General features: G+C 36.5%; 1 protein-coding gene and 1 pseudogene across 1 annotated transcript; both read left to right on the top strand.

Moving 5' to 3' along the window:
• The first annotated feature begins 3,137 nt into the window (after nucleotides 1-3,137).
• LOC149807898 (tyrosine-protein kinase Src64B-like) lies at nucleotides 3,138-15,498 on the top strand. The gene is made up of 4 exons (XM_089962499.1): nucleotides 3,138-3,434; nucleotides 8,420-8,558; nucleotides 14,129-14,260; nucleotides 15,491-15,498. The coding sequence occupies exons 1-4, from the start codon at nucleotides 3,138-3,140 to the stop codon at nucleotides 15,496-15,498; spliced, it is 576 nt and encodes a 191-aa protein (XP_089818625.1).
• An 8,871-nt stretch (nucleotides 15,499-24,369) lies between these two features.
• On the top strand, nucleotides 24,370-27,304 carry LOC149807897 (tyrosine-protein kinase SRK3 pseudogene; annotated as a pseudogene).
• The last annotated feature ends 289 nt before the right edge of the window (nucleotides 27,305-27,593 follow it).

Below are 27,593 nucleotides of genomic sequence, written 5' to 3'. Positions count from 1 at the left end.
GGAAATAGAAAAGTGCTCTGATAAAATTCTTAGATAAAGTCATTCAATGGAATTTATACTGAATTCAAACTTGGAATAATACTTCTGTGATTCCACAAGGGAATGTTGACACACTAGCACTCGGTAGGCTATAACATACACGTAATCACCTTCAGTTTTGGATCTCTTTGGTATTTGTACTGAGTTTTATTCAGGACTTTAAATTACTAGGACTTGTGTCTTTAATTCTTGGATTATTTTGGGATTTATTTTGCAATACCGCAAGTTCTTTTTTCTCATTTACATTTTGTACTCTAAGGAAATAGATTATTTTTTAAATTTTACAAAGCTTGTTGTCTTTTATTATTTTTAGTTACTTATTTAAGAGCATAGACTCGGAACAAGAGGTATAGTGAATGCCCACATGATATATATCTATGTATTTATCCCTCCACATTGAACTGGCCTGGTACCCTGACAGAAGAACCAATTAAATATTAATGTAATACATACCTTGGGTGTCAGGATAGTGCCAGTGAGAAAGATGGTGTTGGCTGCCTCAGTAAATAAATGCAAAATTAAACCGAATAATAGGTTTCAAGTTTAGGTCACTGCACTGAAATGTTATATATTAGATGATGACAGGGTAGAATATGATTGGAAATATAATCCATTGAAGCACGTGAGAAAATAGAAATAATGATAGAAAAATGTAAATAGACTATGCTGAAACATGACAAGATAAAGGATGTGGTGTTTTGCACCTTTTTAGCACTGAATATTTAAAAAAATGAATGTTCACAGGTTATTGAAATAGGCACTATCAGTAAAAACGCTGTTATGATCATGTGGATCAACGAAAAAATTAGTATTGGTGAAAATGGTCTTGCAATCCTGTGGATCAGAGAAATTTTATGTATTCTCAGTAAAAATGTTATTATGATGATAATGTATATCAATGTAATTTAGGCAGTATCAGTAAAAGGCTATTTTAATCCTTTGATCAGTAAAATTCAGCTCTATCAGTGAAAATAGTATCATGATGATCTTGTGGATCAGTGAAACAAATCCCAATATCACACTTTACACTTACTTCTTTTCATAAATTTGTATCAGGAAAGGATTTGTCGGTTTGTGTGGAGGTCTCCCATAATAAGCACACATTCACTTCTGTAACTAGGGAAGACAATAACGTCTGCAGACATTTATAATGCTTTTTAGTTTAATGTAAGCGAATTACCGGTCTCCCCTACTTTTTCATAGCTACAGCAGCATACAATATCATTTATTCAATAGAACGTTTAAAAACCGAGATACTGTTTCATAAGGCGACATTCATTCGGTCAGTAAAATCAGCTATTAATAATATTTCATTTCAGTTTCTTAAAAGTGAATAGACTATTCATATATCACACTATTTTAGATCAGAACAGTAATGTGTTAGAGTGACTGGTTTCACACATTTTCGGAAATAAAATTTGACACGGTATATGGAATATACAGATCATGTCCAGCTATATCAGAAGTGTGAATACGCTGAATATTCATAAACAAAGGGTTATATAGACTATTTCCCGCTTGCAGGTACTTGGAAGAAGTGCAGTGATAAGAAAAAAAAAAGACGCATATGTATCACTGCAGCAAACTAAATTGGATACCTTCCATACATTTTCTCAAAACAAAATGATTCAACATCATTGTTTTAAATTAGCTGTGCGTATGCCTTATAATGTTGACACCCATCAGCAACCATTTGGCATTGTCAACCGTTGAGTACCCCCATGGAAGTAGATATGGGAGACCTACACTCCTAAGAAAATTCCTGGCAGAATCTCTCAGTCTGTGAGTTGTTAGTAGGGCTGTCTTGCAAGACAAAGACTATGACTTGTTAGCAAGCTGTCTTACGATACAGGAACCGTGAGTTGTTAACAGGGATGTTTTACAAGACACTGAACATGAGTTATTAGCAGGGATGTCTTACAAGACATTGACTATGAGTTGTTAACAGGGATGTCTGACAAGACATTGACTATGAATTGCTAGCTGGGATGTCTTACAAGACATTGACTATGAGTTATTAACAGGGATGTCTTACAAGACATTGACCATGAGTTGTTAGCTGGGATGTTTTGCAAGGCATTGACCATGAGTTGTCATCTGGACTGTCATACAAGACAAACTGGTGGCCATGGCTCTGAAAGGCATTAGGTACCAAGCGTTTCCTTCCAGATTTTAAATGCACTCCTGCATATGAAACAAAATACTTAACCGTTTGCTGCATCAAAAGACAAATTTTCCCTCTGTCTCTATTAGCAAAACGGGAAATCTCAATATTCATCCAGTGAATTCTGTAACGTCATTTGTAACTATGTAAGGGACCAATTATTTTGATCATGGAGTAGAGAGATGTGTGCACATAACAAGAGAAATGATAGGAAGTTAGTCGATATCTCAATGTTATAATCTGACCTTGACATCATGATTTGACTGTATTATTGACTTACCTAACACTTAACATTTAAAAGAAGAAAGGATAGATATAAATCATATTTAATGTTCAATATGGTTAAAGGAAAATCAAAACTACCCGAGTCAGTGCTGACAAGAAATAAGGAGACTTATACAGTAGCATGGCCATTGTGGAAAGTATTTTCTGTTATTTATGTGGATGTTATTAATGGAGAAACGAAATGTTTGTGACTAGGTCTGATTAATTTTGAATCTTGAACTACGTCAGGTAGAGAATAACGTAAGAGGGATGTTGATTTTAGATAAATGAAAACATTAGAATCCTGTGCATTGGGGAATTTATATAATAATATTTTTATAAACACTGGATTTGAAGGTTTTGCATATTTACTGAAAGTTAGTGATAGTAAATTTTATATTTGAGACTAATGAAGGCAAGGCATTATGTACTATGAAATTGTTCTTTAGGTCCAGCTAAATTGCATAGATAATTGGTATTGTTCTTTAGCAAAATTGTGTAGACAGTTATTGTTGTGCTAGCATATATTATTGGTAAGCTCAATTGCATGAACACAAAATGAAAGCAAATAATAGGTTATGAAGATACTGATCAAAGGCGAGGCATTTCATTTAGTCTTTCTTAGGTGTAGTTTCTTTTAGGCTTATTGGATTTAAATTTTCGCTGACAAATGTGCACCGTCTATTTCATCAAAGTTATATTTTCAGGCAAGTGGAAACAGACAACAGATGTAGCTATTAAATCAATTAAGCCAGGGACGATGTCATCAAAAGCATTCCTTGATGAAGCCACAATAATGAAGCAATGTAGGCATGCTAATCTTGTCCGTCTGTATGCCGTCTGTTCACAGGAAGAACCGATTTACATCACCACAGAACTAATGTCTAAAGGAAGTCTTCTTAGCTACCTGAGAGAGGGCGAGGGAAGAACCATAAGTCTCGAGGGTATGGTGCTTATGGCTGCCCAGGTAAATCTTGGAAGTTTTGACTAACCTTAAATCAGATGCATCTGTCATTAAACTACTTGATGCTTGGAGCTATATATTTTATTCTAACACGAACACCATACACGGAACTGACAAAGGTACTCTTTTCGATGATCAAAATATTTTCCAATTAGATTTTGGAGTTGTGTAAAGTATTTTAATGGCAATTATTGATAACAGCAGATAATTTGTATCATCTGCCTTTTGGCAAAGTGTATTTTGCTGTGACTCGGTCTGTCCATCTTTACATCCTTGCGTTTGCCATCGTTTTCTATTTCTACATGATAATGTTAGTTCTGCTGCACACACTTTCGCCAATGTTTTAGAGAGTTTGCACTTGGAACAAGGATGAAGCCTCTCATTGCTGGGCCAAAAGATCAAAGGTCTAGGTCACTTTGAGTTGAAGGAGTTAAATGAGTTTTGCCCTCTAACATGAATATTTCATCTTATCAAGGGTTGAATGGTAACACCTGCTGACTGAATGTTTTCAAATTTTGATGATGTCTGATTGAATTTTAAAACTGTATACATTATATCCTCAATATTGTATAATCTGTTCATCAATGAAACATGTATATTTGTGAATCAAAGGATGAAAAGGTTTATATTTTGACTGAACTGTAATTTCACTTTTGAAGAGCAAGTTTATATTTTTTTTTTATTGTAATGCTGGTAAATGGAAATATATGCAGTTAAAACGTTTCATTGCATGTACAACAACTTGTTTCTCCTTTGTCGAATTTACTTATTAAATATTACAAATACATTTCGTCTCATCCACAGGGAAGTAAAATGATGTGCTAAGCAAGTCATGTTCATGAATGTGTTGTCAGATTTATATGTAAAAGTAGCAAACACCGATTACATATATTACTGACTGGTCATCTTCATCTGATGAGACTGTCCGTATCGTCAGTCAAACTGGTAGTGGGAAGAGTACATTTCGCTGGTCAGCAAATTATATGCAATTGTTGAATAATAATTGAAGAAAAAGGCACCCATCTTGTTGGAGCGTCCTCAAGTGATACAGTAGGTTCTCAACTTGCTATAACATAGACAAATCCATAATATGATGTACACTGCAGCAGACGTGTCGTCGTTCGTTATATTCTTTGAAGCTGGTGACAGCGAACATCTTTTAATAGCTTCCTAATTTTATTTCCAAAATCCAGCCATTTTGGGCTGAATACATTTTGTGGGTTTTATTAATCTAGTCAATGGAACCAATTACTGCTTTCGTCTTTAATCCACCAAAAGAGGAAGTAAAAGAGTTTAGCTAAGAATACATTTTAGTCAGAGAAAGTAAATAAAATTCATAAAAAAGACATCGTAGAATGTGAATCTGGGGATTTATAAAATTGGATTCAAAATAATACACGTGCTGGTATAATTTAATAACGACAATTATTGCAATTAATGCAATCTGTTGCTCTAACGGTGTTTATGTTTTGGATGGTATAATGGTCACTATTAAACGTTATGAAAACTTGCTAGCACAAATATTCCTCAGATTGCTCGTCATATTGTTATTATGCCTTAGATGTGTTACAACTAAATTACATCAGATTCACATTGTTCCTTAAACTATGTAAAGTGATTAAACTTTGGGCAAAATAACTATTTAGATCAAATATGATGTGAAATAAAAATGTCCAAAAGACAAATCATAAGGTCAGGAGAAAAATGTATTTTAATCAAGATGGAAATCCATATTAGGGAAATTTGTATAATTGGTGTATTGTTTGGTAAAATAAGCAATAACAACACAATTTAAAATACGCATGGCATGAAATAACGTCAAGTGCATTTCAAATTCTTATATGTCAGTTGTAAACGTGTAAAAAATGCAAGAAAGTATTTGAAAAACTACAAGTGAAAAAATACAAGACTTTAGCTACACAATAGTGGCTTAACAATAACTAAAATCACAATATGTACAAATATGCAAGACCAAAAAAGATCATGTAAGTCATGTAGATCATTTAAAAACTCTCTGCATAATCTTACGTTATCAGTCTTACTTAAAAACGGTGGATTTGTAACGTCTTAAAATACCAGATAATATTGCTTCGTTTCTAAGTAAATAAGTGATTGCATCCACGCTGTGGAATGGGATTCTAAATTATTTGTATATCTTTTCTGGTGCTATTTAAGTAATTAAGAGAATATAATGTGATATTTAAACTGTTTGCTTCATTTCCAGAACAATGACAACAATGCTAACCCCCTAATAATTAGATGAGTTGAGCACATATGTAGCAGGTAAAAGTCGATATTGGATTGAAGCAAATGCTACTATCCAATAGCATTAATACTTTTGCTCTGAAAAAAATTGTTTATGTATTATAGTATATTCTACCAGCGAATTTTGCTACCTATACCATTTTATCTCAAGGGATATGTGCTGCAACAAGAGATCCATTTTTTCCTATTCTGGGCAAAGTATTATATGTTGATACATGTTCATCATTCTCCCAATAAAAGAACAACAGCTGATACCAATTATGACATTAACCCACTAACCCAAATAGCAGCATTTATGGTTCGACCTTAGTCAAAGTGTGTGATAGCTTCCACCGGCTGATAGGGATTTTGGGGTCAAAAGTAAAGGTTACTAACCAAAGGATGAAAACTTTTGTGCGCATAAATGTAAGTTTCTGACCATGTACTTCAACAAAAAGGCTGTCAATGATATACATGTTGGGTGATAAGGAAGTCCATTGATTTGGCTACAAAAATTGAAAAGGTCATGATTATTAGAACTGAATATAATTAAAGCTCTTTGCATAATAACTTATGATCTAGATATGTACCTTGGCCAAACTTTGAAGGGGGCTTGCACTTCAAGTATGCAAAGGGCCTGTTAGTTCATGGTTAAGGTATCAAAGCTCAATGCATTGTGGTTATTAGAAAGACAGGATTTTGTAGAATATTTTTTATTAAGGTTTGTTTCCAAGCTTTGTAGATAGGATTCATTTAGGGTGAAAAAACCTATAAACATTATGAAGTCAATATGTCTTGATCACAGTCTTTGAAAATCTAATAAGAAATTATTGATTTCTGCACAGCAACTTTGTTTTCAGGATTCATTATCAAGTTGTAAGGAAATGCATCCATGTGCAAAGTGCTTATATTTTCATGTCATTTGAATGACTGGGATTCTTAAGCTTTTTTATTATATTTTGAATTACTTTGACTATGTGTTAGGATTACAGTGTATTAGAATTATTTTGGTTGATACCACGTTCGCATGATTACGATAAAACTTCTGGACATACAAAAATCGGGTTTATGTCGAATAGAGAAAAGACAAGCAGAATTATTGAAAACATATTTATTCGGTTTCCTGTCTATAAGATCAAATGAGTTTATAATGTGCTAAATATCTACCAAACATCATCTTTCTGTTGCGCATCTTTAAAGTATTACTGTTTAAACATACAATTCAACTAGGCAAGAATCATTTCATTTTAAACATTAACACTGATGCTTAAAACATAAAATCATTTATACGACTCCTCAAACTTCTGAACGAAATTAAACCAAAATTAACAGAAATCATACCGGCATAAAGACCGTTCAAGTTGTACAAATTTTTTATCTTCCAATATTGCTACCGTTACATCAAATAGGAAACCTTTAAATGAGTCATTCTTGCAAAATACTCAGGATAAAATACTTTGATTACATTTAACAGAAAACATCGCGTGGTCTGACTCTAAGTATTGATACCATAACAAATAGATGGGAAAATGACCTTTTAAAAATGTGACCATATTTTATAAGAAAGTATTCTTATATAAATTTCTTTGAAGTTTATAAATGTTGCTGACTAGCCATCAGATCATACCACTGTTACTAACATAATTCAAGAAGTATTAACAGATCTAAGCTATTTAATGTAATCACAATTAAAAAATAGTTAATAGAACAACTTCTCAAAACCACTTAACAGAACTTAAGATTTGAAAGAAAGGGAAGAGATTGAACAGATTCCAACATGGAGGATGTACCAATTATACCAATTCAACATCAAGTACTGATAGCATTATTAAAAATGGAACCACCCTTAAATGACTCCTAAAAAGAAACCTTTAATGCGAATTTTACGAAACGTGACAGAAATATCCTGGCACAAAGGTTTTCAAATTGATACGAATGGTTTTATTTAACTGCCTGATATGGCTGTTGATGCTCATAATATAAAAATCTTTAATAACTTGTAAAATCTCTGTTTAGTGGAAAATGAACAGAATTAGCAGAATGCCTCCTGGCATAGAGAAATTTCAGCATTAGACCTTGAGTCAATAAATATCTGTGAAGATACAAAAATCTAAAAAAGATTTGGAACAATTGTTCGTTTATTGTATGCTATGCAAATTATTTAAAAACAGTTATAGAGAAAGCATCCGTACAAGTACTGACTACGATTTTTTTGCCATATGCTCAAGTATTTTGACTCTTAGGCCGATGTTATCCAGATGAGTGTTATTAGGACCACAAGGGCCTCTTGTATAATAATGAATCTCAGATCATAACAAAGTTGGAAACATACAATGTAGTCATGCCAATCTGATGTCCATTTATCTAGCTATTGTAATTATAACAGGCCCTGATTAAAATAAATTATTGCAATTTATTGTAAATTCCTTGAAATTGGTGGGTTTCAACATTTGTAGGTTTTAGGAATGAGATTCGCTTGATGCTTATATTTGTGGAAATGCCCATAATAAGGAAGGAAACTTCGCGGACACTTCATTTTAGTTGGGTCATAAATTGGTCGTTAATAGAACCACAAAATCCACGAAAATTGGTATCCTGTGAATAATGGCTACTCATGGTATTAAACCATTGTGTCCTTTTATTAAATTTTTGAATAATACCAACAATTTGAAATCAAAGAGACTGCACTGAATAGAGGAAACTGGGATATTTTATACTGACAAACGTAATTGTAAATATTATAGATTGCCAGTGGAATGGCCTACCTGGAGGAGCATAAATTGGTCCACGGAAACTTGGCTGCAAAGAATATTTTTGTTGGGGATAATAATGTTGCCAAAGTGGCCGACTTTGGTTGGCCCAAACTAGTTGAAGATGAACAAGGTAAGGAGATGTCTACGGTTTGTCCATGCAAAAAGAAATGCAAATATCATTTTGTAATAGTCCATGGTTCGGACTATATTGCAAAATTATTGAATTTGAGAGGTTGATTTGCAAACTCCTATAATTTGTTTAAAGATCGGTTTTATGGTCTAAATATGTTTGAATGTTTAACAACAACATTTCAATGGAAATACAGATTGTTAAAATTAGATACGATTTTGTTCACGTTTTAAATGCAGAAACTTTCTAATTTATATATTTCCAAAAATGGTAAATTTAAATGAAATGGGTTAAATTTGGTCAGACCAAACAAATACAGGGCACATGTGTTGCCAGTTGGAGTAGGCAGATAGTTGTTGTAGAGGCAGGCTAATTATTAATGTGTTTTCTCATCTTTTCTGAAATGAATCTTATATATGATTTACGTAGTAGAAAGATGTCGATAGAGAATGAACCTTTTCAGTATAGGGCTTCGAATAAAATAAAGAGATATAACGTTTATTATGTAGATATATATGATGGAGAAATTGTTTTTGACTTTACGAGCGTGCGCCTGTCATTATCTTTAAAACATGAGCTATGTTTATCGCTTCATGAGTGTATACTTATCAAAAAATTAGGAAATAAACTCTGCTAGCTTTCGAATCCAGCTCCTCCGTAAAGAAAAAACACTAGTCTCATCTTTGCAATCCTTCAGCACTGACCTTCATTATTCTTGTCCTATAGGCACCACATGCACTCATATGCATAAAGTGCCAACATGTCACGCTTGGTTAGAACTTTGCAGTGGTGAGTATATCAAACCAATTGTTTTGAAAGGCAGATTGCAGTGTTTTTCATGTTAGTGCAGAATATGATTGCGACCTCTACTATACCTGACCTGGTGCAACAATGCATTTTTAGCCTTAATGAAAAGTATGGCAGTGAGATTGGTAACCATGGCAATTAACAGGGCCACGTGTCTAATATCGTCACTTCATATCTATCTCGTCAACAGTTTAAAATACTAGTTGCATATGATGGTTAGCAATTTAGTGATGCCACGTGTACAGGTCGCTTTTAGCAATTCTAAAACAGAATGACAGAAAATCAGAAAAAAAGAAAAAACTTGCATGCATGTATATAATCTATTTAAAATCGAATGATGTTCGAAACATTTATTCACAAAAGGTACTAAACAAAATACAAAAATCACTTTTCACTCAAATGATGTTTATTCCATAATTGAACTATTTCATGATTTTATATTGTTTGAGATCTTGCCATTATTTTTTCTAGCAAAGTCTATGATAATTCTCAGATATAATGTTCAGAGGCTCAATATCCCGACTTTCTAACCACATATGTCTTCTCCCAAGCGTAAAATTGGCTTTTGAAAACAGCAAGAGTATTATCAGCTGGTCCTCATCATTCCTGTCGATTGCAGACTCTACATCCTTTTGATGGGCATTGAAGTTTTCTCTTTTGGCGCCTCATAAAAACGGTGCTGAACACCATCAAATAAATTAAAATGTCCCCGTGGCAAAGCTTCAGCCTGTTGAACCTCTACCACGAATCCAAACAAATCTTGGTCGTATTCATAAGATCATCTTTCTTGACTGTTTCATTTGTTGGATTAAATGTCTTATTTTACTTGCAAGTATAGGAGGCACTTTTAAATCTATCTGATTTCACAAGAACGTGACACCTACTTGTTTTAATGGACCTTATTTGTAGATAAACTATGCAAAAACAATCAATCAGTGACTGCCACTTTCTCTCGGGTGGATGGATAATGCATTTACGGCTACATTGCAACAGACTAAGTGGCGGCAAGTTTGTATGAACTTCCGCAGTTAATCCTGTTATCGGTTGCTGTCCAGTTGTCAATAAACAATGATCGGTGAGCTGTGTTTCAGAGATTAAGCCATCGATCTGCTGGTGGGACTTTAGTAATAAATGCAAATTCGACATTCCTGTGTACTTTAACCGAATAATAAAGTTGGCGTGGACCAACGAAAATGATGGCTTTTTAGAAACATGGGTAATTTCTGGTGTCAACATCCTCTTTGAAATACAATATCAGACACAGCTGGAACACAAATGTGGCTAAAAAGAGGTAAACAGTGACTGTTAAAACATGTCCAAGTAATATACAAATCAATTACAGTGATTTTGATGTAAAATATTCTGCTGATGCGTGTTGAAAATTATTATTTTTTAAATTATAATTTTCATAAGTTTGGTTATAGGTTTCTTTGCCTCGCTTCTTTATATCCGGAAACACGTTATAGCAAAGCGTGTTAAAGAAGGGGAGAAATATATGCAGAATCAGGGAGTACAAGAGTTGCTTTCCAGCTTTCCTTACGTCCTTCAATGACTTTTAAACAATTTAGGTAACATAAGTCTCAGCTACATCAGAGACAAAAGACGAGAAGTCAGAATATAACCAAACAGCAGCATTTTCAACAGTCCGATTTCAGGCAACAGTAAATCCTGTAGTTTAAGAGTCTTTTTACCAAAAGGGATATGATAAGAAATTTCTTCATTGCACGGTGATTGCTTTTAGATTTCATTCCAGAGACTTTCTACTGCCCAAAGCCAATAGGAAGCACAGGTCAGCCATAGATATCAGCCTATTTAATAAGTAAACAGCTGCACCAAGGTCCAAAATGGAAATAGCACGGTCTGTCAGGCTATCTTTGCAACCAGTATAGATTTCGCCAGGGTGTATTATCACATCGCTTTAAGCATTGCTACTTGCACGTTACTTTGGTTTGGCTTCCAAAGAACTATATGCAATGTTTGTGCTCTCCTATTCAATTTCATCATCAGCCCAAAGAGACATTCACAAACACCATCAACTACATCCTTACCCTGTTTAGGTCAGCATTGTCTACAGCATCTGCGACATATTTAGACGACAACCTTCAAAAACACAGTAAATTCGTCTTTCTGAAGGGAAGGAACAATCTTCATTCTCTCAGCTGTACTTTCTAGTGACAAAATCCCAGGTCATATCTTACTCCATCTCAGCACAGCATTTGTTTCATCTTGGTATGGAACGTTTTATCAGTCTCACCTTCATGCATCACTCTCATGCACTTGGTATTTATTAATGAGCTTACAGAGTCAATTGACACCAAGGAGTGGATTTCAGCGAGAGAGATTTTACAACTTGACTTGTTCGTAGTGACAGTGAATTTGATTCTCAATGCTTTTGCAGATGGCACTACTGACCAAGTGTTCCACATCTTCCAGTCATTCAGATCATTGTGTTAATATCTTGACCGAGATAACACAATCCCGGCATCAAATTGGCAAGACAATCTGTAACCTTCAACAGTAATTCATATATAGAAATCAAGTTGGAGATTAAGGTTTGTTCGTATATCATAAATCACTTCATATCAATCTTTTAAAAAGAACATACAGTTAACACATTTCATTTATGTAAGGATCATTTCTTTAGCAGGTTAATACTCATGGTTTCAAATACCTCAGTACGATGACCCTATAATCCATCCTATGCGTTCTGGTCTGGGATTTTCTGCGCTGGTGCTTCCAGCTAGAGATCGTTGTCCAGATCACATTTTCTGCAGGTTCAGTGTCCTAGACTCCTACATTATTTATCGTTGAGAAAAGGACAGACTCTTAACAACAAGTTGTCCGTCCATGCGTGGGTCTTTCAGTAGATTTGTGCACTTGATAGATCTTTTTTGCAGCGAGGTGGAACCATAAGCTCTCCACCTTTGTCTCTGCAGATGAATTGGTCGTGGATGTTCTTTAAGTGAATCGTACAGCTCTGTTAAAGGTAGATGCTGATTTTACTTCCCTGTGATCATGCCGCACAGTCGGCACCTGTGATTTCATAAACTGTATGATCAAAGTGTCATTTAAAAACACAAAATCAGTTTGGACACTGTATGATCAAAGTGTCGTTTAAAAGCACAAGATCAGTTTGGACATAATTAATGGCTTAAGTGTTACTCACCTGTCAGTTACAGCGTACCTTGTCACTTGAATATTTTAAATCGTGACTTGTCAAACTTACGTAGTTTCACTAACATGGGGAAATGAAACTAGTTTGCTCATTATAGAGCACTCAAGTTAAAAGTGACAGACTTTACATATAAACTATGCTGAGGAACATACATTTTGTGTGGCTGAGAAAAAGGTACATGGAAGACCGTCACCGAAACCCTCACCGGTATCTGTATAGTCAGAAAATGTCTATGAACAGCAGACGATGGTGAATGTTTGCAGAACATTTTGTGGTTATTAGAGGATGATATTGAATTCGTGGACTTTGAACCAGGTAACATTCGACAATAAAATGCATTGTTTATTTGTAATATGCTTGAAATTATCATACTACAGGCTATTGTGAATCGCATAGTTCTGAACATCATTTCATATGACCTATAATCAGATAAAAGTACTTATCACATAACTGGACAAAAAAATGTCAGGCATTTTGCATTTTTTAAAATAAAATGTAAGTTATGTATTATTATCAATTATATAATTGCAATTACTCTCGACATCTTAGTTGTTATTTTTCCAGTTTATTAAACTCAATCTATCCGAGCATTTGGGGCTTGTTTATTTTTCGAAGGTACAATTCGGAGATTTTGACACTTACGGAAGTGTTTAGTTCATGGAGTACAGCCTGACTTATGGGAGGGCCCAATATATATTTTATCAGCTCCAGAGTGGTTGGGAGTGCGGTGGGGGTAGGTGGGTGTGTATGACTTAAATCTTACTTTTCTTGTAATCGAGTATTTACAGTAAGTGGTGTTTATGGGTAAGAGTTTTGTCTCTTTATCGATATGGTGCATGGCAAGAAAAGACAATAGTTTTGGATTTGAAAAGTAGAGGAGCTTGTTTTCTAATTTAAATGTGATCGGGTGAGTATTCATGGAATAATATAATGTGCTGAAATATGTCTTTTTTCTCTATATTCTGAAGTTCAAATATTTGAGGTTGGAGGGTTTGGTAATTTCAGGGCAAAGTAAATATCAATGAGATTAGTGCTGTTTTATATAGCCGGAAGTGTTTAACGTTTGAATATATCAAATTTAGTCCATGTTAATGAAACTTAATGCAAAAGGACATGTGATAAAATTGGAAGCTGTAGATCGGTATAAAAATGACAGGGCAAGATTAGACACCACGAAGAAACGTTTTTTTTGCTGCCGTCTCGATTTCAGCTAAAAAATCAAGAGTAGTATAAGTTATAAAGATCGCTGATCTCAACTCGGTCACATTGATTTGATAAGTAATTAGTAACTGAATATCTTAACTCATTATTAAATTTGACTTATGTCAGGGTATTCTGCTTACTTGAAGGTGATGCTAAATATACACAGCTCCATGACATGACTAAAACAAAACTTTGTACAGGGTTTGAAGAAGAGACCTTCAACGCGCATATTTATCGATGTTCAAATTACGCATGCTGCTCAAACATTTGAAACAAGCTGAAGTTGAAAAATATACGCATAAAACAAGTGGGAATCTGTTTAATTGTATATCTGCCCCTAATTTGCCAAAAGTAAACATTTCATGACATTTTTATCTTCTTACAGGTGCCAAATCCTTAATCAAGTGGATGGATCCTGAGGCAGCCTTGTTTGGCAAGTTCTCCATAAAGTCGGATGTTTGGTCCTATGGCATATTACTCATGGGGATCGTATCAAAGGGAGGTGTACCATATCCAGGTACGAACTTTATTAACTTTATTAACAAAACTAATTAAAAAGGTCCTCCCATATACTAAATTTAGAACAACTTTGATGCACTTCTCAGTCATAACTGCGTCCATAACACAAAACACATTATAAGCTGAAGGCACGAGTCACAGAGAGATCTCTTAAAAATTAAGCATTTAATTCCATCTCGGCTGGACATCACCAGTAAACCAGTAAGAAAAAAATGGGGTGGTGTCGTTTGATGGTTTTGATGTTCATTTTATAATCACATTGAGACTAATTGCCATTTAATGTTTTTAAAAATGAAGTTGTTCATTTTTTTAGTCTAAATTAACTTAATTTCAAAATAACCAACCTTTGAATGATCTCTAAAACCATCACTCCATCACACATCACTAAGTGTACGTGTGAAAGCATCATATATAACACCACTGCTTTCTGCTTTTTGCTTGTGAATGTTGATCTATTCAAGTCTAATTGTCGATTCACAATGCAATAAGATTTATCCGTATCAAGCACTAGGGACAATTATTTTATGAAACAATAAGTGTCAATGTCAAAACTGGATTTTTTAAAATCTTAATGTTCTGTTTGTGGAAGATTGATGATGCAATTACCTTGCATTAAACAAACATCAGAGTGCTAATTCAGGAATTTTAAGTTTACTACAAACTTTGGAACTTGTTTCGCAATAATGAACGCTAACTTTGAAACAAAGCTTTTCATATACCGCGCACTCTGCGCTTCCTTCATTTGCTGTCTTGGATCACATTCGTGAATGATTAGGATAAACCACTGTCTAATGTAAGATACTCTAATCATGTTACTTACATGATAATATTTGTAAAGTGTTCGATTAGTCAATGTATTTTATTCTACCTACTTTAGTTTATTTGATACAAAGACGTTCTTCACGTGATTTATAATGTAATTCAGGTCTATTTTTAATTTGTTATAACATTGCAAGAAACATTCCGTAAATTGGAGATCAAAACAGTCAGTTAGGTTATCTTGCAGACATAGCTTTGATAGTAAATCGCGATCTTTTCAAATGCGAAAACAAGATGATATATCGAATTTATGATTATTATACTGAAACCGAGTTAAAAGATAGCACTAAACAGGAATTTTACTTGACAAAACTTATGTAATTGGTATTTATTTATTACAGTGCCTCTGCCAGTATGCGTTACAGATATCTTCATGGATTTAAATTTTATAAACTACTGCTATTTTCAGGGTACTGAAAATTTGTTTTGTAAAGAAATTTAATAAATTATGTGACCTAACAAAGTGAAACATTTTATGATGTTGATTCAAGTTTTAAGGTACTAACCGCTCTTTGTAACGATAAAACGAACAACATTACAAGCTTTTATTTACCAGTTTTGATAATGATTTTATCCACATGTAGTATACAAGGTCAATACTGAGGATAGTTTCTAGACAAAAGAATGTGATCCACGCCTGAAACTGAATTATATGCAGGTTTGTGAGTTATCCGGGTGTTAATTATTGAGTGAGAGGTGTAATTCAAGACTTGTTCAGGCTTATTCAAAAAGCATTCTTTCATCTGCAGTCACAAAAGGTCCTAACAACCGAAACTTGAACCGAAAATTAACGCCACCAGCACATTGCATTTTTTAAAAAAGTAAATATTACTTTCATATTTTGTAAGGTAAGAGACAACATTAAAACAAAAAGTAGTATGTTTTAAAATAATAAATAATAATATTAGTTTCTGACAGAGATATTTAAGCCTTTTTTCAAGCCCAAGTTAGTGGGAACCAAGACATAACAGTCACTTTGGTATCGCTTGTATTGTCGTCATCATTTAAAATGTTGGTTAAAATTGTTCATTTCCAAATATGAACCCGTTCTATTGTTTTGTTTGTCACGAGTCAGTATGAAGTGAAGACTATTCATTTTTTGATACACTCTACTCCCTTTTTGAAGTTGGGGTCATTGTCACAGTTTTAGAAAACTTTCAGTAAGGCTTTAGTGAATGATTTTCATTTTCTTATATTTCCTAAATCTCAACATGAATTGTGTTCACGTTTGTGATTATTCATAAAAGTCTTAGATCATCCCGATGCATGCTTACTTGCCCCTTGGGATAAAATTTGTAAACGAATTGCATGCTTACTTGTCCCTTGGGATAAAATTTGTAAACAAATTGCATGCTTACTTGTCCCTTGGGATACAATTTGTAAACAAATTGCATGCTTACTTGTCCCTTTGGATAAAATTTGTAAACAAATTGCATGCTTACTTGTCCCTTGGAATAAAATTTGTAAACAAATTGCATGCCTACTTGTCCCTTGGGATAAAATTTGTAAACGAATTGCATGCTTACTTGTCCCTTGGGATAAAATTTGTAAACAAATTGCATGCTTACTTGTCCCTTGGGATAAAATTTGTAAACAAATTGCATGCTTACTTGTCCCTTTGGATAAAATTTGTAAACAAATTGCATGCTTATTTTCCCCTTGGAATAAAATTTGCAAACACATTGCATGAAAGGTGTGGTTAAAAATTTTCATTGGCTTCTATTTTGTTTGTTAATGGATTCCCGTTTTGCTTCGGATGAATAAGACTTTTCATTCTGTAGAACATTTTTTGAATTGTTGGACATTTGGGTAAAGGTCAAATGTTTTAAGCCAATGCTTAATCATGCGTTCGACATGCATACAGGCTTTGGTTTGTAATCTATATTAAGGCTTGAATAGTTAGCAATTTATATTATTGAAATAAGATCCAGACCGGTAAGAGGAATCTGCATCCAAGCATCTAAATATTTTTTAAAAAAATTTGTAAAGAGAATGCAGATAATGCCAAGAGTGTACATTGCATCAAACTGGGGGAGAGCCGATGATAGGTTTCATTGTTACGTCTCACTAGCTTCTAGTAAAACAAGAAGAAAAAATAATATAGTCCGCATGTAGCTGGCAACAAAGAACGTATCTGTCCAGAATCTAACCCTTTTCCCACATACAAGTCCTTCTGGACACACTTATCTAATTTCATTGTAATAGCATTACGACGACTCTACTGCATTATTGTTCAATGTGTATGCAACTGAAGCCCTATGTCATATCTACATACTGGTGGTTCTGGAACTTCACAGTAAAACAGTTGCCATTTTTTTTTGCATGGATGTGTCTTAGCACATCTAGATGTGAGTATCCACTTGAGGCTTTCTTGACGTTTCTAGGACACAGTATGTGCTGGTTTATTAAATGAATTCCAAATATCAAATCACACTTTAAAAAGACATCAAAAATTACCCCAAAATTCAAATAGTTGATGTCATATATGCAAGTAATATCATAATATCCTGTTATCAAATTAATTTTTGAGGATTATATTCAGACATTATCAGTAGTCATAAAACATGTTTACAAACAAAACAAAAGCAAAACAAGTAAATATATCACAGAAATTAGAATGGTCGCAAATTCGGAAGCCCAACATTAAGTGGAATATGTTTATATTTTATCTTGTTGTTTGGTATATCAAGTAAGAACTAATGTATGTGTTCATCACTTTATACTTTAAGAAAAAAAATCATGAGCACTATATATTATACTTGAATGCTTAAGATATTCATATGTCAATGTGTACTTTGTCTGAGCCATAGCATGGTGATACTGTCAACTTGTGGAATGCAGTTTTTGTTGGTAAAACATTATATAATCTTGCAACATACATGTATACTGAGCTGTAGTTCTGTGGTCTTCTTGGCATCCGTCCGTCTACGAGAGACGATGGCATAGCTCCAAAGTACACTTTTGCTTATCCTTCTTTTTAGCTCTCTTTTCAGCTTGCTTTATTCTTCTCTTTTCCTCTGCGTTTTGAACTCCCTGCCTGACAGCTAGACGCCAGCTGGAACGGTTGTTTGCATAGCTCTCCTAGTCGTTGACATTGATGTTTGCTGTCTTATTATCCTTCTTGCAAACATCTTTGTAGCGCAGATGTGGTCGTCCAGTTGGTCGTGCACCTTCTGCTAACTCCCCATTTAACAGGTCCTTGGGAATGCGACCTGGGTCCATTCTCTTGACATGGCCGAGCCAGCGAAGGCGCCTCTCGCTGAGTATGGAGAACATGCTGTTCATGTTGGCGCGTTCTAGAACCTCTGTGTTGGGTACTTTGTCCTGCCACTGGATGTGCAGAATGCGCCGCAGACATCTCAGGTGGAAGCTGTTGAGTTTCCTCTCGTGTCTTGCATAGGTGGTCCATGTTTCGCTGCTGTAGAGAAGTGAGCTGAGCACGCACGCTTGGTAGACACGCAGTTTGGTCTTCTCTGTGAAGTTGGGGTTGTTCCAGACCCTCTGGTTAAGTCTGGCCATCACTGCTGCTGCCTTGGCAATCCTGCCGCCCACCTCAGAATCAATGGAGAGTGAGCTGGAGATGTTAGACCCGAGGTATGTGAAGTTCTCGACAACTTCCAAATTGTAACCCATCGATGGAGACAGAGGGAGGGGAGTCTGTGTCCTGTGCCATGACATTCGTTTTCTTCAAACTGATGGTCAGTCCAAATTCCTTACATGCATGGGAGAGGCAGCATACCAGCTGCTGAAGTCCATCTTCCGTGTGTGATGTCAAGCCTGCATCGTCGGCAAAGAGCAATTCACGGTTGAGTACCTCTGTGACTTTAGTCTTAGCACGGAGACGGGCGATGTTGAACAGCTTGCCGTCAGCCCTGGTATGGATGTACACTCCCTCGCTGCAGTCCTTGAATGCCTACTGGAGAAGCATGGAGAAGAAGATGGCAAAGAGCGTCGGTGCAAGGACACAGCCTTGTTTGACTCCGCTTATGACTGGGAATGCTTCAGATGTTGCGCCATTGAAGCACACTGTGCTGTGCATGTTCTCGTGGAACGACATAATGACAGCAAGCAGACGTGGGGGGCAGCCGATCTTCTGCAGGAGTCTGAAGAGTCCACTCCGACTAACCATGTCAAACGCCTTTGTCAGGTCTATGAAGGCAATGTAGAGGGGCATCCGCTGCTCGCGACACTTCTCCTGCAGCTGACGTAGTGAGAAGATCATGTCTACAGTTGACCTGCCGGCTCGAAATCCACACTGGGATTCTGGGTAGACGCGAGAGGCTAGGATCTGCAAGCGCGCCAGGGCAACACTGGCGAAGGCCTTCCCGACGATGCTGAGGAGGGAGATGCCCCGATAGTTGTTGCAGTCGCTACTGTCTCCTTTGTATATGTACAAAGTGACGATGTTGGCGTCACGCATGTCCTGTGGGATGTATCCCTGTTCCCAGCAAAGGCAGAGGAGTGTGTGTAGGGGCTGGAGCAGTGCTGGTTTTCCGCTCTTGAGGACTTCAGGAGGAATGCCGTCGCTTCCAGGAGCCTTCCCACAGGCAAGGCAATCGATGGCTTTTCCGAGCTCTTCCAGGGTGGGCTGTGTGTCTAGCTCCTCCATGACAGGCAGGTCTGGAATGGCGTCCAGGGCAGTTCTAGTGACATTGTTTTGGGTTGCATATAGCTCGAGATAGTGCTCAACCCATCGCTACAGTTGTTTCCCCTGGTCTTTGATGACTTCGCCCGTTCTGGACTTGAGGGGGGCGGTCTTGTAGCTGGGGGGGGGGGCTGTCACCTTTTTGATACCCTCATACATTCCTCTTGTATCCCCGGTGTCAGCAGCTGTCTGTTTACTGTTGCAAAGGTTCAGCCAGTAGGTGTTGGCACAGCGGCGGGCGGTCTTCTGGGCGTTATTCCTTGCAATCCTGAGGGCTTGTAGTGTTCTGTGGCTAGGTGCAGCCTTGTATGCCAGGAGGGCTTTCCTCTTTGCCTCAGTCATGGGCTCCATCTCCTCCCAGTTTGCCTCATACCAGTCGACATTCTTTCGCTCCCTCTTCCCGTAAGCTGAATTGTACACAGAGTCACGGATATGGGACCACTTGGAATAAATGGTGTCATCAGGTGTCACTTTGGTGAGGGCTTCCTTCAGTTTGCTGATGAACTGCTGTGTTTTCTCTGGGTTGCTTGCACAGCATGTGTTGATACGTGGGTGACCCTTCTTCTTGGCGTGGTGCAGCTTCTTGGGTAATATTCGCACCTTGCTAGCCACGAGGGAATGGTCCGTGTCACAATCGGCACTGTGGTAGCTGCGGGTAAGGAGGACACTGGCCAGTTCTGCACGCCTGGTGATGACGAGGTCTAGCTGGTGCCAGTGGCGTGAACGTAGGTGTCTCCACGACACCTGGTGGATCTCCTTGCATTTGAAGAAAGTGTTGGTCACACATAGGCTGTGGGAGCAGCACATCTGCAACAGTCGCTGACCATTCTCGTTGATCTTGCCCCTTCCGTAAAAGCCGAGACAGGTGGACCAGGCCTCATGGTCAGCTCCCACTCTAGCATTGAAGTCTCCTAGTAAGTAAAGGCTTTCATTGTTGGGGATACTGGACATTGCCTGATCCAAAGCCTCATAAAACATGTCTTTCTCCTCGTAGGTGGAGTAGAGGGTTGGGGCGTACACACTGAAGATGTTGACAGGGCCTAAGGATGTTGACAGCCGGAGGGCAAGGATTCTCTCAGTACCTGATGATGGAGGTTCAATGAAGGCGATTAGCGTGTTCTTGACGGCAAAGCCTACACCATGCTGCCTAGGTTCATCCAAGGGCTTCCCCTGCCAAAAGAATGTGTAATTGGCTTCCCTGATGGTGCCGCTGTCAGCCAGTCGGGTCTCCTGGAGGCAGGCAATGTCGATGTTCAGTCGGGAGAGTTCTCTGTCAATGACGGCAGTCTTCCGTGCATCGTCGATCTGCTGTAGGTCAGTGGTCAATCCAGGACACATGGTCCTGATGTTCCAGTTTGCAAAACGAAGAGTTGGAGTCTTTTTATTTCTTCTTTTAGTCTTTCCTGGTGCAGAGTTTTGTGGCCCACTTGGTTCTCCAAGCTCCACGCACCCAGTGAAGCAGGCAGGCCATGGCGGGCAGCACCTTACTGACTGGGGGCTGCCCAGCTTGAGGCGGGCGGTAGCTTTCCAGTGAGACCTGATGATCTCTCCCACCGTCAGAAGTAACCCCTGGCGCCAAGCTCTACGCCAATCGAGCTTTGACTTAGAACCGGTAAACTGCTACTTCTCGTGTTGTGCCGACACCGTACGACGACGCTGGAGTGTCCTCTCCAGTGGAGCTATGAAGCCTGGGCAGGGTGGTATGGAGAATCAGCTGTTGCCCATGCAGCAGATCTCCCCTCTCCACGCAGCTGGTGTGCCCAAGGGAACGACGAATGCCGATACAGCTTGGCACCAACGGCGTCGCAGGAGTTGCCGGAATGACGTTGAAGTCAATGTCATACCGCCTTAGGGACTCCATCTCCGGATTTTCTGTCGGGGTTTACTCCCATAGCCTTTCCCATGAGTGGGTATAGCCACAAGGCAGCAGAGGTTTGGAATCGGAGTTTTCCTTCTCCTAGATGAGCTACCATCCAAGGTTTACGAGTCCCATCTACCCGAAGCAACTGGTTTTAAGGCGCCAGTGGGCCGCCTTCACCCCTTCTCCTGTTAGTAGAAAACATGTCCTGCCGGGCTTCAAATCTAAGCCACTCGCGAAGGCCAGGAGCTGGATTTTAGTTGACAGAGGCAGTAAGAGACGCAGGCCGTATGGGGCATTTTGGAGGATTGGGGCGCTTGTCTCCCACTCCCACCCCGGGCAATGTCAACCTTAGGCCACTACTGTGGTAGATGCCAGGTTAAAAGGTTTGATTGGTGAATCTGTCGACACACAAGAGATCACAGTGTCAATGAAGATAATGAAAAAAGATATAAAAGTAATACTTTTGTTATAGAATTTGTTCAGACATTATTTTCATAACATATGAAATTGATTTAGGAACATTTAAATGCTTTTGATGAAATTGCTACTTTTATGAATTCATCATTTCATCTCAATAAGAACTTATTCAGAGCCACAGTAATAAGCATTCATTCTGTTATACGAGGACTGTTTCTGTTTTTCCATTGTTATAAATTTTCAGTTTTAACATTTGCATTAAGCTATCTTTGCTGTAACGCCATGCTTAATGGGTTTAATATTTATCTACTATTGAACGACAGACCAGTAGAGCTTACTGAATGGTTTGATGTCCTTGTAAGTCCACTAGTTTTTTATTCCTATTCCTCCTAAAATACAGGATTACTGTGAAACTTTACATACACATTTATCTCATGGTCGAGTTGTTCCAATATGAAAATGGTACCACTCAGGCATGCAATATGGCGACCAGAAAGGTCATCTTGAAGATATTGCTATCACTACTCCTCTTTAATGGATGGTTTCTCTAATGGCCTTTTTAAGATGTCTAGTTGGTCCTAAATGAAAATAGTGCCAGTCTGATGTCTAGCCACTATGATGACCATCTGGAAACTCTTATTATTGCTGCACCTCCAGAAAGATAAGTCATTTCAACATTTGGTTTTCATCAGAAGATCTGTTATGATGTTTAGATGCTCTTTTATGAAATTGGTGCTCCAATATGATGACAAGCCCATAATCGTGAGTCCTTTATAATGAAAAATCATATTAACATGAGGTTTGCACAGAGAGATTCGTATTGTGCATACTTGGTCCTACGTGAAAGTGGTGCCGATCTGAGATCCTATATGGTCACCATGGAAGCCATTTGAAAATCATGTGATTGCCACTCCTCCCGAATGGAAAATCATATTTGACATAGGAGTTCGTACTGTAGGATTTCGTATCATATCCAGTTGGTCTAATATGAAAATGATAATGACCTAACCTTTAATCTTGCCACCACTTTGACCATCGTTAAACACCTGTCATCACTACTCGTTCTAGATGGATGGTCATATCGATCTTGGGTTTTCACAAAACAACTTCTTACAGAATTTGTTTGGAACTAAATGAAAATGATGCTAATCTAACATTCACAATTGAATTACCTATACTTCACCAGAAATGAAAGTCACAGGTGACATGGGTTTTTCCATGAAAGAATTATGTTGTTTCACATTGGTCTCATATGAGAATGGTGCCAATCTGCCATCCAATATTTCAATCACTGTGGCCATCTTTAAAGTCTTGTTGTTGGTTGTTTTTTGTACAAAAAGACTTCTTATGATGTCTAGTTAATTCTAAACGAAAATGGTACTGATCTTACACGCAATATGGCAACCAAGGCGGCCACCTCGAAAATTGTAATATCACTTCTCATACTAAATGGAATGTCTTATTGGCTTGGGGTTTTAACCAAAAGACCTCGTATGGTCTTTAATTGTTCTTACATGAAAATGATATCACTAAAACATGAAAATCTTATCACTACTCATCCCAAGTGGATGGTCATATCCACATAGTGTTTTTATCAAAAGACTTTTACTGCTGCATTTTCGGTGACAAATGAAAATGGAGTCAGTTTTACAGCTGCATATCCGTTATGGCTATTTTTGAAAACCTTGAATTTGCACATAATTATCAAATATTGTGTCAACACCCAGCAGATATGTTGAAGATATGTTGAAGACATTATCTTATCCTGAAATATCTGAATTCTTTTTGGTCAGTAGAACATCAGTCCCTTTTAAGGATTCTTGTTTTTGATGTGTGACTATGATATGAAAATGTCCAGAAAAATTCCTCAAATCTTTCCAGTCAATTTTCCTGTTGTCCACCAGATGAAGTATTTATGGTTATTGCCACCCTGTGTTCGACATGACAATATTAAAACCATCATTTTTTCTGCACCATTGTAAACAATGTCATATACAGTGGTGATACGACATATATATACAGGTGAGAGACTCATGATTCCATGATGTGCGGCCCAGGTGACCTTGTGATCTAAAGCGCTTGCCTTTAATAATCACTGCCATCTCATCTCTGCTCAAATTGGGTCGAGTCTTGGGATCGGCCAGTGTGGCCATGTGACTGAGCTTTCTAATTGGTTTCCGGTTTCTTCCTCTACCATTTACACTGGCCTCCATGTAAAGCCTATATTGCGCTGATAATACTTTTAAACCCAAAGCAAAAACAAAGCTTGATTCCTCAATAAGTTGTTGAAATATTTGAAGCGTTTTGTGACATAGAATGTAACATATTTTCATCAGGCTGAAACAGTTATATATTCTTCTTTTAGGCATGTCAAATCAAGAAGTCTTAGACGGCTTAAATCGTGGTTACAGAATGCCAAAGCCTTCAGATTGCCCAGATCCCATTTATGGAATGATGTGCAAATGCTGGGACAGAAACACAGAGAAGAGACCAAGATTTGAATTCTTATTTTGGTTTTTTGATGACTATGATTTATAGTGAGGATCCGATGAATTATAAATAGAAAATGACCAGTTAATAAAAATGTCGAAAGAACTCGAGAATCATTCCAGACATACTGATTGTGACAGTAAATAATGTAATGAATGGCACAATTATGGCACACATAATTTGTTTCTTGATCCTGAACTAATCAACAAATAAAGCAAAATAAGGTTAAAATCGAGTAAAATGAGGATGAAAATTTACATTTTGAATTTATTTTTTGCATTGTCATGACCACAAGAAAGCTATAACAGCACAAGAACTATTTATTACAATGGCCCACCATCCTGGGAAATGCTGTATACACTATAAGTTGCTTCCTTCGTTCTAATTGCTGTTTTGGAAGCAAAATGAATTTGTTTTGTTCATTTTCGATCTTTACTCGTTGCAGAAGATTCGTATGAAGTCTTTTCATAATCTTTGGAAACAGCTAGTTGAAAATTAAGTGTGTCAGGCTATGTCTCCAAAACAATATAACAAAAGCTGTTACACTTTTTAAAAGTAGCTACAATGTTATAATTTGCAAAAGTATACAGATTTTGAACAAACTGTCAGCTGCTACAGAGAACTCCGAAACTAATGGTTAATTAATATATAACCTTTATTCAAAACTCAGGCCATAAAGAGAATAGGTTATGTTTATTTTATAGCAGATTTTCAATATGCAAATGTATATGTTACTGTTTTTAATTGTTGTAACGGTAACGGGAGATCTCCGCGTATAATGGAGTCTGCCCATAACAAAGTCGGTCCGTTACAGTTTCGCCCAGCCATATTAACTTAATAAATTTCCTTATATAATACGCGACCCATTATGTAGTCGCCCCAAAACTAAGTTGGCCTTACCCTTCATCTTGTTTAGCTTGCTAACAAAAAATTGCTATCGAACAATAAATGACAAATAAGGTCCGTTTCGGATCAAAGTTTGTATTTTTGTGCTCTTTTATGGCTTTATTACACGTGAAATATTTAATAATAAAACATGCTACATAGTTAATAATTAATGATTGTGCAAAATGTAAGGATATATATATATATATATATATATATATATATATATATATATATATATATATATATATATATATATATATATATATATATATATATATATATATATATATATATATATATACTGACCCAATAATGTAACATGGGAGCTGACAATCGTGATGCGTATTCAAGAATAGTAACTAGAAGCTACGAAAATTGTCCATCCCATAGCATTTTTACAGGTACTAAATTGGGTCAAGAAAATGTTAGTGTAAAATTGTGTTGTTTTGACAGTCTTTGTCCTGGCTTATTCCTTCTGTCAATACTGTCATTACATCATTTATTTATATAAATTTATTATCAGCACTAAATATGCAACGTTTTCACTGTGAATGTTACTTCTAAGCATGCACGAGATGATGAATACAGAAGCACATGTGCAAATTCCATGATTTGCATTTTGGTAAAGTATGGTATTCTAACCTTGTTTGTAAGCCAAATTAGATACGGGTGACGTATATAGTGTTCTCACAGACCATTGCTTGAACCATATCCTATCACTTGACCCACTGCGTTCAGTCATAAGTGTACAAAAACTATTTTTAACACCATATAATGAAAATACAAAGCAAATATAATCATTTTCAGTGCTAGAATTTAACTTTATTTTCATGCTTGGACTTTTTTCGTAAGTGAATGAAATATTTGGGCATACAGACGAGATACTGTACCTTATTAGTAGGTAATGGCCACAGTATAGCTACATATGAAGTAGTCTCACAAACAAATGGCAAGATAAGTTTTGCATTATGCTGCAGACATTATGTATCTGCTTTCATTTAAATAATCCAACATACGACGATCGAAAAATTTAACTTTTCAAAACAATAAAAACTTCAAAGGTCAAGTAATATTTTTCAATTTACTTGCATTTTGTTCAACTGCTTTTTTTAAATTTGAACTTTAATTATTACACTATGACAATACCACAGTATGATGACATTGCCAGTAATTACATGTTCCTTTAAGGACCACTATTTAACGTCAAAGACCTTTTTCTAGCATGCAGTGGAGCATGTAAGGCTAGATACCATTGTTCTGAGTAATCAGTTTTGTATCTTTCTCAGTCTTGATCAAAGTTCAGTTATGCACCCTTCTAGCTCATTTCGGATTTCATGATGTCTGAAACATGGCCTCTAGTTTACTGAGATATCACATGTACAAATTAATTACTTTTTAGTTACCAAAGAGTTGGAAGAAACGTATGAATCATATATTTTCTTTGATTCTGTACGTTTTCCCTAGATAAATGTTACATACCAGGGACTATTGCCCTTCATGCACAGACATAACAATTGGTAGAAATTGGTATTTGAATATAAAAAGCGGCAATTTTTCATTTCTTGGATGATTATGCAGCTTTCTAATGATGCTGGTACATGAATACAAATACCAGGTAATATATGCAAAAGTGAAATAAAAATTCGATAGCTCGTGGAAATTCGACCACGTATTGCTTATTAAGAAGGAATGTTAGAGCATATTGAACTGTAAATATCTTTGACTAATAGATCGATATTTAAATCCTCATACCTTGATCATTAACCAGTAACATTTTCATATCTATGAGTAGACATCTGTTGCAATTTATTTATTTCAAATTTGCTACTTCATTACGTTTGCGTTATGAATGTTGAGTGCATTTTAAAGCTTTTGAATTGCATAAATAATTCTTGTTTTTTTTTTGTAGTTCGGTCATGTAAACATTGATGTAGGTTACTGGCATAATGTATTATATTTATTGGCAATTTGTTTTGACACTAGAAAAACAATGTCATCACTTATTTCTTGTTGATCAAGACCATAATATATATAATGTTAATCCTCTGTCGGACTCTTTCCTTTATAAACTTAAACTAGTATTTCAAAGAGACGGATCAGATTGTCAGTAATGTAAACCGACTTTTCATTTGTTTAAGAAATCTTTTTCCATCATTTTGCTAAATGACGAATCGAATCCAGATTAATGAATGGCTTGAAAAATTGGAGAAA

This window comes from Sinohyriopsis cumingii, chromosome 1 (genome assembly GCF_028554795.1).
Source record: "Sinohyriopsis cumingii isolate HCF-2022 chromosome 1, ASM2855479v2, whole genome shotgun sequence".
In the NCBI taxonomy this organism is placed as follows: Eukaryota; Metazoa; Mollusca; class Bivalvia; order Unionida; family Unionidae; genus Sinohyriopsis; species Sinohyriopsis cumingii.
Note: the sequence above shows the minus strand (reverse complement) of the source record. Positions and strands in the feature narration are given on the sequence as shown.

Coding starts and splice junctions, on each gene's coding strand:
- LOC149807898 (XM_089962499.1), top strand. CDS start 3,138: ATGTGCACCGTCTATTTCATCAAAGTTATATTTTCAGGCAAGTGGAAA. Junction 3,435..8,419: donor TGGTGCTTATGGCTGCCCAG/GTAAATCTTGGA, acceptor TAAATATTATAG/ATTGCCAGTGGAATGGCCTA. Junction 8,559..14,128: donor ACTAGTTGAAGATGAACAAG/GTAAGGAGATGT, acceptor ATCTTCTTACAG/GTGCCAAATCCTTAATCAAG.